The sequence below is a fragment of the Crocodylus porosus genome, unplaced genomic scaffold (assembly GCF_001723895.1).
Source record: "Crocodylus porosus isolate Cpor-Errol unplaced genomic scaffold, CroPor_comp1, whole genome shotgun sequence".
Taxonomy (NCBI): Eukaryota; Metazoa; Chordata; order Crocodylia; family Crocodylidae; genus Crocodylus; species Crocodylus porosus.
Window position 1 is genome coordinate 16,227,427 of NW_017728924.1, and position 18,188 is coordinate 16,245,614.

The 18,188-nt window shown below is 39.9% G+C and overlaps 1 protein-coding gene across 2 annotated transcripts in view; it reads left to right on the top strand.

The window, feature by feature from the left end:
- The window catches only part of AMMECR1 (Alport syndrome, mental retardation, midface hypoplasia and elliptocytosis chromosomal region gene 1), a 116,224-nt gene extending 98,042 nt beyond the window's left edge, over positions 1-18,182 (top strand). For both annotated transcript variants that reach the window (XM_019540408.1, XM_019540410.1), the window contains 4 exons: positions 401-515; positions 11,395-11,485; positions 13,334-13,430; positions 17,804-18,182. In XM_019540408.1, the coding sequence (XP_019395953.1) occupies positions 401-515; positions 11,395-11,485; positions 13,334-13,430; positions 17,804-17,918 (418 nt within the window). In that variant the 3' untranslated portion in view covers positions 17,919-18,182. The remainder of the gene's footprint in view (positions 1-400; positions 516-11,394; positions 11,486-13,333; positions 13,431-17,803) is intronic.
- Positions 18,183-18,188: the final 6 nt, after the last annotated feature.

The window sequence follows — 18,188 nt, forward strand, 5'->3', positions numbered from 1 at the left end:
ACACTGTTGTTTTAATCCTCTCAAAACAAACATACTATGACTGGTCTTTAAAAAAAATAAATAAATAACTACCCCCAAAAGTGTTTCTTTCTGATTTAGTTAGATCATCCCGGTAACAAAATCAACTCAGCAGAGAATGATCACCCAGGAAACCTAGTTGTTTGGACTCTGGTCAGTCAGTGTGACCATGTAAGTTTGCCAGCAAAGAAATTTGAAAAGCAGATGCCTTAGAGGAAAGGATTGGAAAGCTGCAAAATCACATTTGACTGTTGAATTGTCAGATTAGTCCTGATTACATCAGCTTTTATATTGTCTTTTGTCCTTTTTCAGTAGCTTAATTCGTGGGTTTAGCTTAACCAATAAGCTGTAGTACTTGAAAAATATATTTTGTTTTCAACAGTGCCCTTAAAGATAGCCGTTTCCCCCCCATGACGAGGGATGAGCTGCCACGGCTTTTCTGCTCAGTGTCTCTACTCACTAACTTTGAAGATGTATGTGACTACCTGGATTGGGAGGTAAGGATTTCAGATCTTTATTAAGGAAGTAACATTGATACAATGAGCTTCCATTTCCTCCCAACCTAAGAAGAATAAAACTGAAATGTTGCAATATATGTTGCATCTATCTAAATATTTCAACATTTTATTTTGTATATATATATCTATATATAATATTTAGATACATGCCCTTTTGTTTCACATATTTTTGCATGGATACAAGAGAAGTGTCTTGGTAGATCTGTCACGCTCTATGTTCTAGGGGTTTGGAATCGATAAAGAGGGGCCCCTTTTATGCCCATTGCATTGTCAAAGGAAAATTGTGACCTGCAGAAATCAGATGTACCACTGATATGTGTGTCGTCTTTTTTTTTTAAAGGCTCAGTGCTGCAATGTCCAAATAGCTATTACCCTGAAATTTACCTTCAGTTTTGTGGCTTAAACTCTTTGTAACTTGGTAGCTACAGAGCATACCAAATTGATCATAGTCCATTATTCTGCCAGAATAAGGTATTGGAAGAAGATGTACCAAACTGCTATGGCATTTGATTCTAAGCTGCTGAAAGCACACAGTGTGTCTTTGCCCAAAATTAGAAATGAGCTGTGAATGGCTGAAGCTAGAAAACTTTTTATCTAGTGAAAATAACACAGACCAGTCTCATTGAACCTTTGCCCACTAATTCCTTAAACCAGCAGTTCCCAATCAGTGGTACGAGTACCACCGGTGGTACACAGACAACCTGTCAGTGGTACGTGTTAACAGGTTTATTATAATAAGTTTGTGACAAAAATTTGCTGGTGGTACTTAAGGTTGAACTGAAAAATTTGCTGGTGGTACTTAAGGTTGTATCATTTTAAATTGGTGGTGCACAGTCTGTCAGTTTGGCAACTGCTGCCTTAAACAATGAGAACTAAATGTATCATTAGTTTCTATTCAGTATTATATGGAGAACAGCATCCTTTTGACTTCTTTTGGTTAAAGGAAACTGTGGACATTTTGGTTTTGGCACAGCAGCATGAAATTCATAAATTAAGCAGTTGGCATCATGTTTAATTTTTTTTTATTACAGTGAGCATTTCTGAGTGGATGTGGCAATTTTACTGAGACGCGTTGCTTGTGACAATAATGGACACATCATGGTCCAGTCCAAGGAACACCAGTGAAATTTCAGCATCTTGATTTTAATAAAGTTTAACATTATAAGGGAGTCTAATGCTTGACGTTTAGCTTCCAAAATTGTGATCATTAATATTTTTCTACTGGGTATAAGTGGAGGATGAAAATGGGTGCTGAGTATCTGGAGTTGGGTGCTCTTACTGTCAGTCATAAGCAGCCTTAGTTCTATCAAGATGGCTGTCTGTAGCATTATTCTCAGAAGTACCAGGGGTACAATGATTGGAAACTTAAATAAAAATGCATTTCACAGTTAATTCATAATGACAGGGGCAGCTTGTCTTCTGAACCTCTCTGCTGCTGAGCAAAATAAGTGCAAGTTTCCTTTGAGGAATTATAAATATTTTCACCATTAACACCATTTTTCATTATTTATATCTTGTTCGTCAGATTTACTCAGAGATGACTTTGTACTTGTCCAGAGCATTATATTGACTTGCTCTGAGCTATAGAATGTATACTGTGTAGGGCCACTGCTTTTCAAGCATTAGTAGTGGCTTTAGTGGCTTTTTACATGAAACATTGGAGGACACAAATCAATAATTTAAACTACCTAGTTGAAGTTGTTTTAACTTCCTTGCTACACATTTGTTAATATTTTATTCTAAAACTGGTGGTGGTAAGGACTTAATTGAATGATTTGAATTATTTTAACTTTTAAAAATTGGCAAAAAGTATGTTTAGGACTAGTTATATATAACATTTTGAATGTACACTGATATTGATTCTATGCTATAGTCTGGTACAGACCAGTTTAGTGATAATTAGCTTTCCAAATTGAGACATGCTTTTCAAGTTTGCCCCTCCTTTCCCTGCCAATGCCCTAAAAATTACGTGAAGACTAAAACAGATTTATAAAAGCTAGTCTATTCAATCAAATAAATATATATTTTTTTAAACAACTGTAATATTTTATCTAAGCAGAACATAAACAGAAACCCCAGTTCAGAACACACAGCGCACTTTTGGAAAACTTTGATCAGAACTTTGCAATTTGGACCCCATCTCCAATTCGTGTCTTAAATATTCTGTCTAACTTCAGGCTTTCATTTTCTAAATTTTATTGCAAAGTCCTGTAGAGTTTAACAGAAGAAACTCATAGGATTGTATACAAATTACTTTACATTGTTAGAAATGATCTTTATATAGAATTAATAAGTCAGCCTAGCCTAATACAGAGCTAGCTTTTTGCTAAAGAATTCTACAAAAAAAATCTCCCACATTCTCTATGGCTCTTTAAGCAGAACCATAGCTTTTTGGCTAGGGCGAGTAGGAAGACGGAGCTGGTATTACAGGCATGTTAATTCTAGGTTTTTCCAATCTGCCAAAATGTGGCCACACCTAAAATGTGGCCACAATACAGTCAGTCCCCTGAGATATTGCAGAATCCTGGAGCCTTTCTGCACGTCTGGGTTGCTTTTCAGGTGCTCGTGCCGTATATAATTCTAGGTGAGGCACAGGCATTCTACGTAAAATGAAAAATGTATACTTCCGTGTTAGTGCTTAAAATAATTGTCACTGCACATGCCCCTTCCAGTGAGACAGCTTATGTCATCCATGTTTCTTTTAAGGGAGCTGCAAGTTATGCAATGTCAATGGCAAAAAGACATTTCAGGATGGCTAGAATATGATCTAAAGAGATTCTGGGTCTTCCATCTGCTATAATGCTCAATTCCAGATCATCTGAAAAGCACCAGCCTCGTTAGGAGACAGTCCTTCTATAGGTATGCTATTGATGATCTTGTGGGAGCTAATTCAGCAATTTGCTGACGGAAATCAAAATATTTCAAAATTGCAGATCCAGACAGCTTGCAGTGCTGTGGTTTAGAGACACGATGATTCGAAGACATGACTCAGGAGTGCCTCCTATATCCTGAAGCAGACTGATAGAACTTCCTTCCACTGGTTAATGAATTGTTTTCCCAAACTGGAGTGATCAGTTTTTCAGTTGCAAGAAGCAGTGGGAGATCCTCTTTGCAGCAGAGACTTCAGGCGAGTAACCAGGAGACATGAGTGAATTGACTGCCATTAGCTCCCATATGATTTTTCAAATTGCGTCCATTTTCACTTTTTGAAAGGTGTGCACCCCTTACTAGTTACTTTCCAAGGACTGTTTTAGTCCAGTGGTTCGCAAAAATACTCCATTCAAATAATTCAGGGTTTTCATTGACGCATGACTGTATTTGAATTGCACTGTGCATTAGTAGTTCATTCACATGGAGCTTTGAAATGGGTGCCAGGCATATATGCATTGTTTCCTCATTTCTCTTAAACAGTGTCTTCCTCCCACAAAATGTCTCTCCATTACCCTGTCCAGGTGCTTCCCATGTGGAGTGTAACAGCCTTTTCATCACAAAGGGAGTCGTTCAGAGGCAGGCAATGAATTCTGGGATGCATTTTAATGGTAACTCTGCCTTAGTAGTGGACTAGTGGAAAGGCAGCTCATGGAGGTAAAATACTGTTTAATACCATTGACCCGGAGGAAACAAGATCCATACCCATTCACAGCCACCATTATATCAGATGGCACACTCTCCCATTCCAGTCACCCTGCAGCCATCCAGCCCCCAACGTTTAAAAAAATCAGCTTTTTTTCTTTCCCTCCCCATCCCTATTGCGAACACCTCTCCTGGTTCCTTCACCCTTCCAGTAAGATCCTTCCTTCCTTCCCTGCAAAAACTACAGTTCCCTCCACAAAATACTTAATATTTTGCCCTGAGGTTTTTCCTCTTGATTCTTAGCACCAGTGTACAGTTTATTCTCTATGCATGTCACAGAGGACATCCTGTGTATTATTTGGTAGGACGTTTTCTTACAATACAATGCTCCAAAAAGAGGAAATTGCACTAACACAGCACTTTGCTAGGTTGCTGAGCAATACACTTAGATTCAAGTTCTTTTTAAGCAAAAGGATTCTGATAGGCATGAGTAGACTCTGAAAAGAGGGAGGCATCTCTCAGTCCCATATCTCTGATCACTTGAGAGAGGCCATGTTGCATTAGAAGCCCTGGTAGAGAAGATGGAATGGGATTAAGTATGAAATATGCTCATTGAATGTCTCATGAGGCAGGCTTTGGTATGGCAGACTCTCACTATCTGGGAAGGAGGAATCTTGTTTGTCTTTCATATATAACTAATTATACAACCATCATTTTAAATTCATGAAAATCTGGAAGCTGTCAGAGTTCATTCATTCCCCCTCACTCGCTTGTACATTCTGTCTCGAAGGGACTGCTCTGTATCTTTACAGTCAGCAACTCTGTTGTGAGAAGACACGGATCTTAACAAGGAAACTTGAACTCCTGTTTCTTGAGAAGGCTTAGCAATATGAAACCAGGTTTTCCTGACATCTGCAAACATCATCATTTGGATGCCGTAGATTAGCCAAGTTTCTCCATTGGTTTTGCACTACTGTCGTGTGAATTCACAATGCTTTAGGTTCAAGTTAGTTTATACCTAGTATTTTTTTCAGCTTCGGCTTCTTAAAATACTAAGGATATCTTCTCCTTGAATTGGTTGTCCCCCTAGCAATAATATGCTAGCAATTTTATAGAAAAGTCAAAGAATTGGCACACCATGGCTTTAATAATGAGACAAAAGTTCTTTCAGCTCTGTCTGGTTTCAAATATTAGCTGAAACGGTTGTGGCTCATGACTGAAAGGTGGCTTCTCATTGCTGCGTGTGAAACAAGATAGTAATTGTCAGAGCTTCTCGTGACAGGAAAGGATTTGTCCGATCTATTGTACCCACTAGTTAAGAGACCAGGGACACCAAAATATCTTGTTGCCTAAAAGGGGGCTGTGGATGCGCAGGGGAAGTGCATATAGTGTTGGTGTTTATAACACCTTTGTGGATCAGCTTCTATTGTTGTCAGTCCAACCTTTTTATTACCTTTTATAATCATTTAGTAAATGTAGAAACAAATCTTGGGATCACTTATAAACATTTGATATTGTTTAAGGAGGTTATACATTTGCAATGATTGCAAATACAACATAAATGTTATGTTAAGAAAATAATAAGCAGTGTAGGTCTGTCATGAAATATGATGGCACAATTGATCCATCGTCCTTTTTTGGTTATTAAAGCAGAATTAGCTAATCTGTCAGGCACTTATCAAAGGCCATTCAAAAAAATCATCTTTGCTTATCCTGGGGGGAAAAATCTGACTTGAGGCACAGTTCGCCAGTGAGAGTGCAGTGAGGTTAGCTCCTGACACATTTATTTTCACTTGAACGTTTGAAACATTCAACTTACAGCTGCAATAATGTGCTGTTAGTTTTGTACTTAGAGTTCAAGTGTAGGAGGGAGGAACGTGGTGGGGGGTTTTTTTTGTTTGTTTGTTAGCTTTTTGGAGTCATGGGGAACCTTATGTCTTACAGAACAAGTATGGTCTGGTAAAAGGTATATGTTGCTAGATGAGTTAATGGTATATGCCAAACATCTCATGCCTAGAGGTGCTTATAATATAATTCATACAGATAATGTAAGGCTCCGTCAGTATCTCAGTAGTTTTATGCATGGAAGGGAGTAAGTAAAGTGGGGAAAAATCTCTGTAATACTTGAATTTTTTTAATAGTCCTTTTACTGCCACTGCTCCAGTGGTTTTTAGTAGTCCTCAGAGTATGTAGGTGGCCATAGTTTCCCTGAGCAAAGGCTGGAGTGAGAATGCTGGTCTGAAAGTGAATTTGAAGAGAGACATCACTGCTGCTTCCTATCTTGTGTCCAGGAATTCCAGGACTCTGCTTTGGGTTTGGCACCACTGCCAGTCAAATCCTGCTTAGCTTTGCGAGAGAGCAGCAAATGTGACCAGCTTCAGATAGTGGGCGAACAGCCTCATTCTGCTATGTGTGCAGTAGTGTGGTTTTTTAGCAGTGCCCTTGTGCTTTTTTTCTTTGAAAGTGCTTTGGATAAATTCCTCTTGGATACAAATTTATTTTCTCAAGGACCGTTATGCTCAGGCCTGTTATACTCCTCAGTAGGATGGTTGGAAGCAGAATGGAAATAATTTTTTTATGATTATCTTTATTTCTTTCAGTTGAAAACTAACTTCAAAAGGCTTGATGTTCAGGACGCTTGTCCAGATTAATTCTTGGAAAGCTTGTGATAATTACTCTTTCTCCCTTCTGGCCCTGCTAGAGATGCACTGCAAGAGCACCGTTTCTTAAGATGTATTTGGCATGCCAGGTCCAAATCATATATAAAAAAAGTTGAAAATAGTTACTTGAACTTTGGGTTCAGGTTAAATTTTGTCTGAACGCATTTGCATATGATCAGCCTGTGGACCCCAAGCAATAATATGCCAACCAAAAAACACAAGAGAAGTTTAATAAGTGGGAACACTAAGGATAAGGTTGTATTTCCCCACCAGGCTGCAGATGAGCGTATACTACAGCCTAACATCCAGTGCTCATACACACCAGGTTTCTAGGTCAGGTTCTCTTCATGTTTCTAATAAATAATTTGGTATTTGACACCAAGCTGTAGATTTTTAGTGTTGCTGCTAATTGCTTTAGGAATGTTACAGAGAAGTGTGAAGAATTCACTCAGCAGTAAAGGCCTTTGAGCTGCTGCTTGGTTCTCTAGTTAAATACAAAAGGAAGGGAAACTTGTGACATTTTAAAAAGAAAACTTTAAAATGTATCTTCATAGAACCTTCTAATAAGCAGTAAGGGCTGGACTTACTCTTATGATAGACTGTTGCATATTTTCTGGTCCCTTTCCTGGCTCAAAGCAGTGGATTTCACTGCCTACCTTTTATTCTAGGGCAAAGCTGATTTATATCTTACAGTCTATTTTTCTTACTGTGTAGTCCTGAAGAAGTGTTTTGGTTCAGAGAGTGTTGCCTTGACACTTCAGTTTCTTCTCTCCTCAAGTTTCCCTTCTCAGCTCCAGGTTGTTCCAAATAAGTCACTGCTCAGTTGCAACAATAATATGAGAAAATACTTTTACAATTGTGTGGTGTATTTGCTGTTCAGTAGAATAGCTCTGTGCAGCTTATTTCCATATTTAACTACAAGGCATATCAGGTGAGTTAGAAGGCTGTGCTGCTGAATTGCACATATGTGAATTGCAGGCCCACACTGCCGTAAATCAGTAATTTATATTTAATTTGAGCAATACTTCATGGACTTTGGGTAGGTCAAGTTTTGCACTAATCTGGCTCATCAATTATACCTCAGTTAACGCCTTATGACAGTTCCTGTATTGCCTCATACAAGTCCACCTGCCCTTTATCCTTCACCTGCAGGAGTGATTGTTGGAAACTGTAGTTTTGTGTACGTGGTAAAGTTGGTCCCTGCATAATGTAAATCTGTTTTAAATTTATATAATTAAACTGGTTTGAGTTTGGCTTCTTTGAGTTGAAGTGGCTTATTTTCCTTTAACTTAAGTTTGCTCCCCTCAACTTAAAGCTTAGCTAAGAGAAGCCACTTATCTCAGTACAGCAGTTTAAATCAACTTGTTACACTCTGCAAGCACAATTTCCCTGCCCTGTGGATTTGTGGGAAGGGTTGCTAGTGTCAGATGTCTTGCTTCATATACCTTGTCCTGTCTTTTCCATGATCTTTGGTCGGATAGTCTGTTTAGGTTCTCCGTGGACTTTTGCTTCCTCTCTAGGGAAGCACAGTTACCTGCTCACTAGGTGTTACATCATGTCTAGCATGCTGTTGGCATTTCTGTTAAACCCCTCATGAAAACCTCTTGATCGCTTTTCCACTGTTGTCTACTTTTTAAACCAGGTTTATGTGGAAAATGAAGAGCAGGTCTATATGGGCAAGAGCCTTCCTAGAGCATGCTGTACCCTAGGACGGACGGGATGTAGCTGCCTGCGTGGAGCATTAACGTGTGGCAGTAAGGACTCCCACAGGAGTGAACCTGAACACACTCAGGGCCTGCTCCTTTGCACCCGTGTAGTTGTCTGTGTGGAGTGGGAGCACCATGCTTAGTTGTAATTGTGCCTTGTGCAGTCCCTGGCTAGTATTGATGCACCCTCAGTGCTTTGCATTGGTCTTTTTGCTGCTTGATAGGTAGACTGATAAATCCCAAGTAAAGCCCATCGTGAAATCTTTCATTCTTACACCTCGGTATTACCAGATAGGGGCTTCCAGGCTGATAGCATTTTAGTTCTCTTATGACCTGCCGTTGTCAGGTGCTGGTTTGATTGGTGAATACAGCAAAAATGAGCATTTTACCATCTCCAGCAGATCTCCTTCATTGCTTCTGCCTAAGAGCAATAAATGCATTGCTGTTTTTCTAAGTGACAAATCAAACATCAATACCCTCCCTAGCATGCTGTTACCATAAAAGAGGCTACACCAGTACCTAAGTGATTTCTCTGCAAATTGTTTTGGAGAAGCAGAATGGGCTAAAACTGACTCCTCAGTTGTCTGCTAGGTGTGTAGCCACATGTGCCTCTTGTTGCTCTTGCCCACTTTTCTCTTTCTGCATTTTATTGCTCACTAAATCCACTTACTGAACCTTTTTAAAATTAGACGGTAACCTAGTCAACGTTTGCTTATGATATATAGAACCATAAGACCCCAATCCCGATCTAATTTCTCTTTTAATGCATCTCTGTGGAAACGATTTCTCAAGTATTGCACTTCTTGTTTGGAGGGTTGGTATGTGTTCTCCCCCTCTGCCCCTTACTTTCCCTCCACACTTTGGGGAAATTAAAAACTGTTTATTGCCATACATCAGCCTGACCATTTGGGCAGGGTCTATTTGGGGGCCGTGTATTTTGGCAGTGTCCTTTAATTACTTTTCTGTTCTAATACATTGTCTGATAAAACAAACGTGTTAAAATGGGTACAAGTTGCTACGCTGGTGAAAGGGGATCTCTTAACCTTACCCAGGTGGGCCATGCTAATGTGTGCTAGTAGTCCACAAAAGTTACCAGTTGGTTTTCATAATTTTAGGAATGAAACAAACAAGATCTGGCTAAACCTCTGATTCCCAAGTTTCTGCTCTTCATAAGAGACCCCTTTGGCTCATAATTACATCCTCCAAGGGTACAGATTTGGCTTCTATGCTTGTAAATTCAGGTTCGGTACTGAGAAGATGAAAGAATAATTAGCGATATGGAGAATAAAGATACGAAGTGATCACATAGAGCAATTGTTCGTATTTAAGACACGGTAGAATCATGAGGAGGAGACAAATCTTTTTTCCCTTCTCCGCATATTGCATATGAAAATGCTACGCTTAATTGTTTGAATTATGTTTGTCTTGAGATATGAGTGTATTGGGCAGTCTGCTATCCAGAACATTTTTCCTTTGCTATACCAAAGCTTCTGCTTGTTAGCTGTATTGCAGACATTGTAGGGCAGGCTGCCATTCGTATAATCCTTGTATAATTTTTGATTAAATCAAATTAGCTTGTTCTTAAAAAAACAACAGCAAACAAACCAACCAGTAACGTGTTACGCCCATATGGCTCCTGTTTTCATATGCACTTGAAGGCCTTAGGAGTTAAATAAAAACTTATCTTAGTCACAGGAGCACAAGACTGAATAATATGGGACTACTAATATTTTGTGTTTCAATGTATGTAACTATGTAGTAGTGAAAAGCAGCGCACACATCAGTTTTTTGGTAGAGAAAACCTCACAGAGCTGGAGGTCTTTTCTGACCAACTTGATTCAAGAGCAGGTATTCATAGTAAAAGGACTCTACCTTCAAAAATGGGAGTGCTTTAAACGCTCGCTATTTTGCAGTCAGAACCTCAGAGTCACCTGGCTGCTTGCAGATATTTAAACCTCCACCCCCAAAACTGGAAGAAGCAGCACGTTCTCTCGACCCAGCTCCACCGTATCTATATAGCCCGGGTGTTTCAGCGGGGCTTTTGGGGGCTTTTAACTAATAGCTGATTCAATCAATTCAATTAGATAAAAGCACCAGAAAAGCCCCACTAAAGCAGCTGGTCTCTACAGACATCAGGTGTGGCGGGTCCAACTAACGCACTGCCTCTTCAGCGTGGGAGCATGCGGAGTTTAAAGTAAATAGCCGTCTTTTGGGGGTTTTTTAAATGTCCACAAGCAGCCCTTGTGTCCGCAGTTTTGACCCTTCTGTTATTGGCAGGGAATGGTGAACTACAAAACCGTCGCTCTGTGGAAACATAACATTAGAAGTTATTTGGCTCCCAGCACTTTGAAAACCCTTCCCTGCCCCTCCTTTCTCCCCCCTTCATACATTAGTGGAACTGGGAAAGCTCAAGGGATAGTGGGATCAGGCCTTTCATCACTAGGCTACAACTTCACATGAGGTCCCAGTTTTTAGTGGCCACAAGTCATAAGATCTGTCAGCCTGTTTGGTTGTCTATGAAACAGAGCTGGCAATTACTTCATATTGTGGTGGATGTCCATTCGTGTAATGTAAACGATACCCTTCTCATCAGTGTCAGAAAAGCACTGAATGGGCATAGAGGTTAAACTACCCTCTTGTCTCAAGCAGTGGTCCCTTTGAGCCAGAGATGTTGCACTTGGGAAGGTGTGTGCACATGATAGGAAAAATGGAAGGAAGGCTGGCACTGCCCTTTCCCTGGCAGAGCCATCAGCTGGGCACCATCCAAGAGGACTAAAATCACTTCAGCAGTAGCCTTAAAACGAAACATTCCAAAATTGGGTAAACCTCTTATAAATACGTTTGCATCTTGGGATCATGTTAGAAATTTCTTGTTTCTATTTTTTTTAATGTACTAATAAAACTGCCCATTTCTTTCAGGTGGGTGTACATGGCATTAGAATAGAATTCATCAATGAAAAAGGATCAAAACGCACCGCCACCTACTTACCGGAGGTTGCAAAGGAGCAAGGTCATTGTTGCACTTTATTTCATATGATCTGGTGAAGAATTTAAACATACATATAAACCTAAAATGCAATATTTGACCTTGCACTGATGTCAGATGATGGAGCAATATTTAATTGTAAGGAATGACTCTCATATAAATGCCATTTATGTGTCTGTTTAAAATCAATCCCTTTATTGGGACGATTCCAGTAAATTTTAACAGTTTAAGCACATCATAAATAAACAGCAAGAAAGTAGCAATGTGCACAATAAATGTAGTGGGTGGTATAGTGCTACTGACCATATTTTATGATGGTTAAAATCTGTTTTTTATATAGTCAGTATGTTACAATGTCTTCAGTATGCTAAACCGTTTTAACTCAGTGATATAACCACTGGTTATGGATCTTAAGAGCAGAGTTCTTTCTAAACTTAAAGGCTGAAGTTCTTTCTCTTCTTAGGCTCTCACCGCTGGCACTTAATCTTCCATAAGAGCTTTTGTTTCCCATTGGTTTTGGGTGGGTGGAAAGGAACTTGTTTCTTACTGAACATCCCAAAAGAATTTTATAAACTCAACTGTCTGTCTCTCAACCAAAGGCAGAGCCTTGTAACTTGGTTATTTGGGAAAAAAAAATGTTACTCTAGTTTTGTTTCGAGTCTGTGATGCTAAACATGTGTCCTTGACAACTTACTAACATTCTTCTCTTCCAGCCACGACAGTATTTTTTCCGTTTTTGTTGGAATTCTGCCTCCTTGTGTGTTAAATGTTGGTGTTTAAGGCATAAAATGAAACCTGCACTAAAGACTACCTTCAGTGGGCAGCTCTTGGTCTAGAAACCTCTTAAATGTATCTAAGATTTCAGCTGTAATATTGTCTACCCTGTCTTTAAAAGGGGATTTTATTGAACCTGTAGGTGATTGCTTAAGATAGGTTTCATTACATTGCTACATGAACTTTTTTAGTCAAAATCTTTTGTTGTTTTGTCGTGTCTGTCTGATAGACTCTGTTCACATATAACTGTTTGGTGTCTTTAAAGTACCCAAAATTGAAACATTTGATTTTTTTATATACATATGTGAATGTTCTAAAAATTGCATACTTCTGAAATAATGTATCTAACAGTTTAAATTTTTCATCTGAAATGTCTGGTTCAATTTCTGCATGTTGTATCAAGTCTTCAAAACTGTGTATTGATTAATGATAGTTTAGAAGACTTGATGGAGAACAATAATGAGCTTAAACTATTTCTGGGTTTCTAGTCCGTAATTTAATTAACACACCCCACGCTGTATAATACTGTAGTTCTAAAATTGGAAACATCACTGTAGCACTAACAACACTGTAAAGAGATGTCTGAAACATCTTGTGCTGTTTTGTAATGAGCTCTGGGCTACTTCATTCCTTTTGCCTCTGCCTCCTAAAAGCAGATTTTAAGACACTCAAGCCTGCTCATGTTACAGCATTTTCAATAGCAACTTCATTTTTCTAGGGCTTTCTGTACTTTATATACTTATATAAAGGGTGATTGTTATGCATAACCTTGCCTTAAGGCTTAATTCTAAAAGATGTAGTTCTGGGATTCCCCCTGCCCCCCCAAATCCAGAAAATGTGCATATTGGGTCTGTCTTTAAATTTCATGCAAGATCTTTGTCTTGGAGAATAAACTTGCTTTTCCTTATGTTGGAAGAAAACACGTACATGGTACTTCCTGCAAGATGCTGCTGTTAGTACATGTTACTGCTCTAGGAAAGTTTTTCAGTGTACTTAGCAGAGTAGTTGTAAAAATATAGCGGGAAGTAATATTTTTATATGCAAAGACTGTTTCATTGCTTGCTCCTCACCAGTCTTTATTCTGATGAAATTCCACAGGATGGGACCACATTCAGACCATAGATTCCTTACTGAGGAAAGGAGGCTACAAAGCTCCAATTACTAATGAGTTCAGGAAATCTATAAAACTGACCAGGTATGTATTATGGGAGTTACCATATGTCCTCACATACCTCTTGCTCCAGTATAATCTGGAGCATGTTTTTTGAAAGGCAAAATGAAGGGACAAAAAGAAGTTTCCGTGTAGGAACTGAGTAGTGGCAGTTGTGGAGCAGAGCGAGGGCAGATTTTACTTTCACCTGCCCATAACGGGCAGATCATGTTCTTACCGTATTTCTTGCATGGTATATGCACTGCAATTTCCAGTAGCTGCTTGGGGGCAGGGGGAAGGGATATATATGTTATATGTGAGAAAATACAGCACTATAACTAAGAGGCGTTGTTTTGTTATTGTCATGAGTTATGCGTGTCTTATAAATGTCCGCTAAAGGGTTGATAGTAAAGGCTTCCTTTGTCTATACTGTATCTGAGAATATTTTTGGGTGAATAGCTCTTTTGATGTTCTTGCAGCCTCCTTAAACATAATGCGAATTGCTAGCACTAAGCAGGGAAAAATGTTTAATGTTTAACAAGGGCCCCCTGCATATTTTATTTTATGTGAGTGCTTTAGAGATTGTGACAGAGAAAAATCAGCAGGATGAAGCAGCTCCTGCTTTCCTGGGACATTGCACTGGGGAGGGGTGGGAAGAGAAACCTGCACAATTCCACATTCGGAAGTCTTGCTTTGACAAGGTTATTTTATCTTTCTGCTGCTGTGAAATCATGGCACCCGTCCCACTTACGGGAACACTGATCCCTTTCTGAAAGAAAGGTGAGACCTTATTTAATGTTATGCCTTTGCATCCTTTTATTGCAGAGGCTGGCTCACATTATCTCAACAGCTGTGTTGCAGCAGACAGTAGATAACTGGGTTGCTGCTCGCCGTTCGCCAGAGCCAAGGCATTATCGGTGGGAGAGTCCTTGAATCTAGTCCATCCACACAGACAAATGTTTGAGGGTTTTTTCAGTCTGTTGCAAGGCCTGTTGACTCAGACTTTTCTTGGGGGCTAGTGATCAGATGGGGATGGAGGAGTCCAGTGCTTAAAGATTACCTTAGCACTCTCAGTGGTTGAACTGTCAATTGAATAACATAGGAGTAGGTTTTTGAATAGAGTTTTTGCACATGCATATCAGAGGCATATTTTTATAATTCCGGTCATTTGGGAGGTTGCCTGCTATTGATTACAAATGAGTCACTTCAGCTTCTCCAGAAGTACTATTTGTAACAAATACCTATTCCTGGAGACTAGAAAGCTGTCACGTCTCTGGAGAGTCTTATTCCTGATAAGTGACTTCCTGACACCAAAGTCATGTCAGACCATGTTGTCTGACTCACCTTGTACAAAACAATGAATTGGTGCTAAACATGTGTTCTGAATTCCTCCCAAAAGTCGTAGTGAAATTCTACTTCCATTAGCCATAATACTGTCAGTGCTCACCACTGTGTTCATCCCTACAAGATCTGATGATGGGGATGGAAGTTCAGTATCAAAAGGGCATGAGGCTATAGTCTAGTTAGTATTTTGCTTCTCTTGGCACCAGTCCAAAAGAGCTGTGACAAAGTAGTATTCATTTACCTGACACAAGGAGAGGAGCACCTTTCCCATGAGTGGCATAACAGAGCACTTTCTCTCCATGAAATGTTCAGGGTAACTGTATAGCAGCAGGGACCAATCTTTTTGGCATGTGTGCCATAAATTAAGCCCTGTGCCCTTCTGAGTGCCACTGTGATCTGCTACCCCTACTAGATCTGCTCTCCTGCTTTCTGCTCCTGCCCTTTGCTGCAGGTTGGCCACTCCTGCTATATGGCAACCACCTCCACTTATGGGCCAATTTAGGATTAATGGTATCAAAACCTCAGCTTCTACTAGTTGCTGATTCCTGTGTCAAATTAAGCAGATTATGATTGCTGGGAACAGCCGTCAGATAAGTTATGATCACCCACTAGGTGGTGTGTTTCACAAGGCATTACTGACGGGATCCGGTCTTGCAAGAATAGCATGTGTGGTCTAGCTGAATGTGCTACATTGCATAAAACCCAGATCTTTTTTAGGATGTCCCGACAGCTTATTTTTTTCCTAAGAAACATTTTACACATTTTGAAGGGAAGGGGTTTTTTTGAAATTACCTTTTTTCCTAGTTTGTGTGTCCCTCCCTTTTTTCTTTTAGGAAGGGACAGACCTGGACTTGTTCTCTCTAGTTATAAATGTAATAACAGATAAAGGGAGGAGATGGGGTTCACAGAATCCAATTACATTTCCAAATGGTGCTGCCAGAGCTTCTTTTCAGTTATTGCAGTTCTGGTACTTGTTACTTTTGCTTAGAAGGGAAACTGAAGATAGTAGGAGGAGTTGATACTGGGACTCAGACATAGGAGCTTCCACAGAGTCCAGAAGTGCCATTGTTTGCAGAGAACCAGTCCTGCAGAGAAGTAACGTAAGAAGGTCCGCACCCTCCACTCCTGTGTTGTGTGGTGACTGCATGGGCAAGGGGCTAAGAAGGAATCCGTTAAGATCGTTTGAAATTGTTTAAATCTATATAGTACCCAAAGCAGTAGAGAAATACTAGCTCAATGGTTCCCAGCCTTTTTGGACTGAGGCTCCCCTCAGAAAATGCCAGCTCTTGGTTGTCACTCTCTTTTTTTTAACAATAGAAAAATAATGCAGCAATTCTTCTGTTGCAAAGAACTCGGAAAGCCCACAGCAGGTCAGGGTGTTTTTAACCACATGGATTCCTAAAGGACAATTCTGGGTTTATCTTGTGAATCACGTTTGCACGCTTAATAGTGCTAACATTGTACAGCATCCTTGAAACGACCTTAAGGCAACTCACAGTGTCACCACACTGGCTGAGAATCACTGCACTATAGCTCTATCTGCAAAATAAGTAATCAAAATATACATTCAAAAGCCAGTTTTTGTTGTTCTGTTTCCTGATCGGCTATTGTGTGTACTTAGCAATTTAACTACCTCTTACCAATTTTGTGCTATAGAGCAATACTGAAACAGCAAACGCTTGTGAAACGCATCTAAAAACATGGCTTCGGTCCCTTTTATTAAGTTAAAAATGAAAACTATGTAGTTGAATAGCTTCTTTTTTCTTCTTCCTTGATACTAAACTAAGAAACAGGGCTCAACTTCTCTTCCGTTATGAGATCCTAAAAACAGCCAGCCTGGTGATGAATGCAGGTTTTGCAGTTAACTGTGCATTTTTTTTATTCCTACTTCAAACTGGTGTCAATAGGCCCAGCCTTCTTTGTAAAAGAAAAGGCTTCAAGTAAATTTGCATCCTAGACGTCTGTGGAATTCTCCTCCTGTCTAGAAAGGGGTTTCAAATTTGGGAGGGAGCTACTACCTACATTTTCTTTCCGCCTGGTTAAATGAGCAGATGTGATTTTAGTTTAGTTCAGCTGTCCTTGGCCTGCTTTGACCCATATTCAAACATCTTCATTAGCTGCCAAGCTTATGGTTTAGTTTTGGAGTAGCAGGGATTTCATTCACAGATCAGCTTACCCATCCGACACTGCGAGCACTGTACTTCATTCACATCAAACTGAAGAGAGCCACAAATAATCTCTCAGTCAGGGCCAGTCACCATTTGGTAAATAAATACATCATTAAAAAACACTCTGATGTCAAGTAAATTTGTGCTGCTTATGTCCCTGGTCTTTCTAACCACTGCGTGGTGGCTCTGGCGAAGTGTTCTCTCCGTAACTGCATGACCCTGATTTCACAGCTAAGTGCAAATGTAAATTTTACAGCTAAGTGCAAACAGTGGTGTTCTGCTAAGAAACTTGGTGATTAATTAAATTATCGAGAAAGTATTTAGAGCACAACCAGAGCCAGAGCCTGCTCTGTTGTACTTGTAAGGACAGAATTGCTCTGGCTTGATTTCACTGGAGTGGTTCTGCACTACATAAAAGGCGTATTTGGCCCGGACTAAGGCACTATTAATAAAGAGGCAAGAGAAGAAGGTCCCACAGAATTTGGGCTGGATATGGTTCCCACATCTATTGGGGCTGGTCCTGCTTTAAGCAGGGGGTTGGACTATATATGACCTCCTGAGGTCCGCTCCAACCCTCATTTTCTGATTCTACAAACTGAAGTTGATTTATGACCACCTGGTCAGGCAGGTGCTGTTCTGGGTAGGGCATTCTGATATCTCTATGTATCTGAGAAAAAATCACCTCCATGGGAGCTATAAACAGCTGAACAGAGTGGATTCAGGTGAACCCCATGGAAATCCATAGGGTTTTGCTGGGTGTGGATGTGCCTAACGGGGGTGGTCTGTCTCCTCATGGTCAATCTGACACGTATGGAAAACGCATGACTGACTAAGATTTCAATATTCCTCAGGGCTTCATATACACTTTCCTGAGATTTTTTTTTTTTTTCCTTCACCTCCTTTTAGGTACCGTAGTGAGAAGATGACCATGAGCTACACCGAGTATCTTGCCCATCGTCAGCATCATCACTTCCAAAATGGCATTGGGCACCCCCTTCCGCCATACAACCATTATTCCTGACACTGAGCCGCATGACCAGTCACTGGACCTCTCTGCAGACCTCTTCCCAGGAGACCCTGCCCCTTCTTGGTCTAGCTATCTCTATTACTGTACCATTTTATGATGATAGTTTCCGTTGCCATGTTGATGCTTCTCATTGGCTAAGCTCATCATGGCAACGGTGGAGAAAGTGAATTATTACAAAGATCCCATACTTTTTTATTAAGTCACTGCAGGTTTTTTTGCAGCATATATAACCCTTGGATTTTTTATAAAAGTATAAATTTTTAC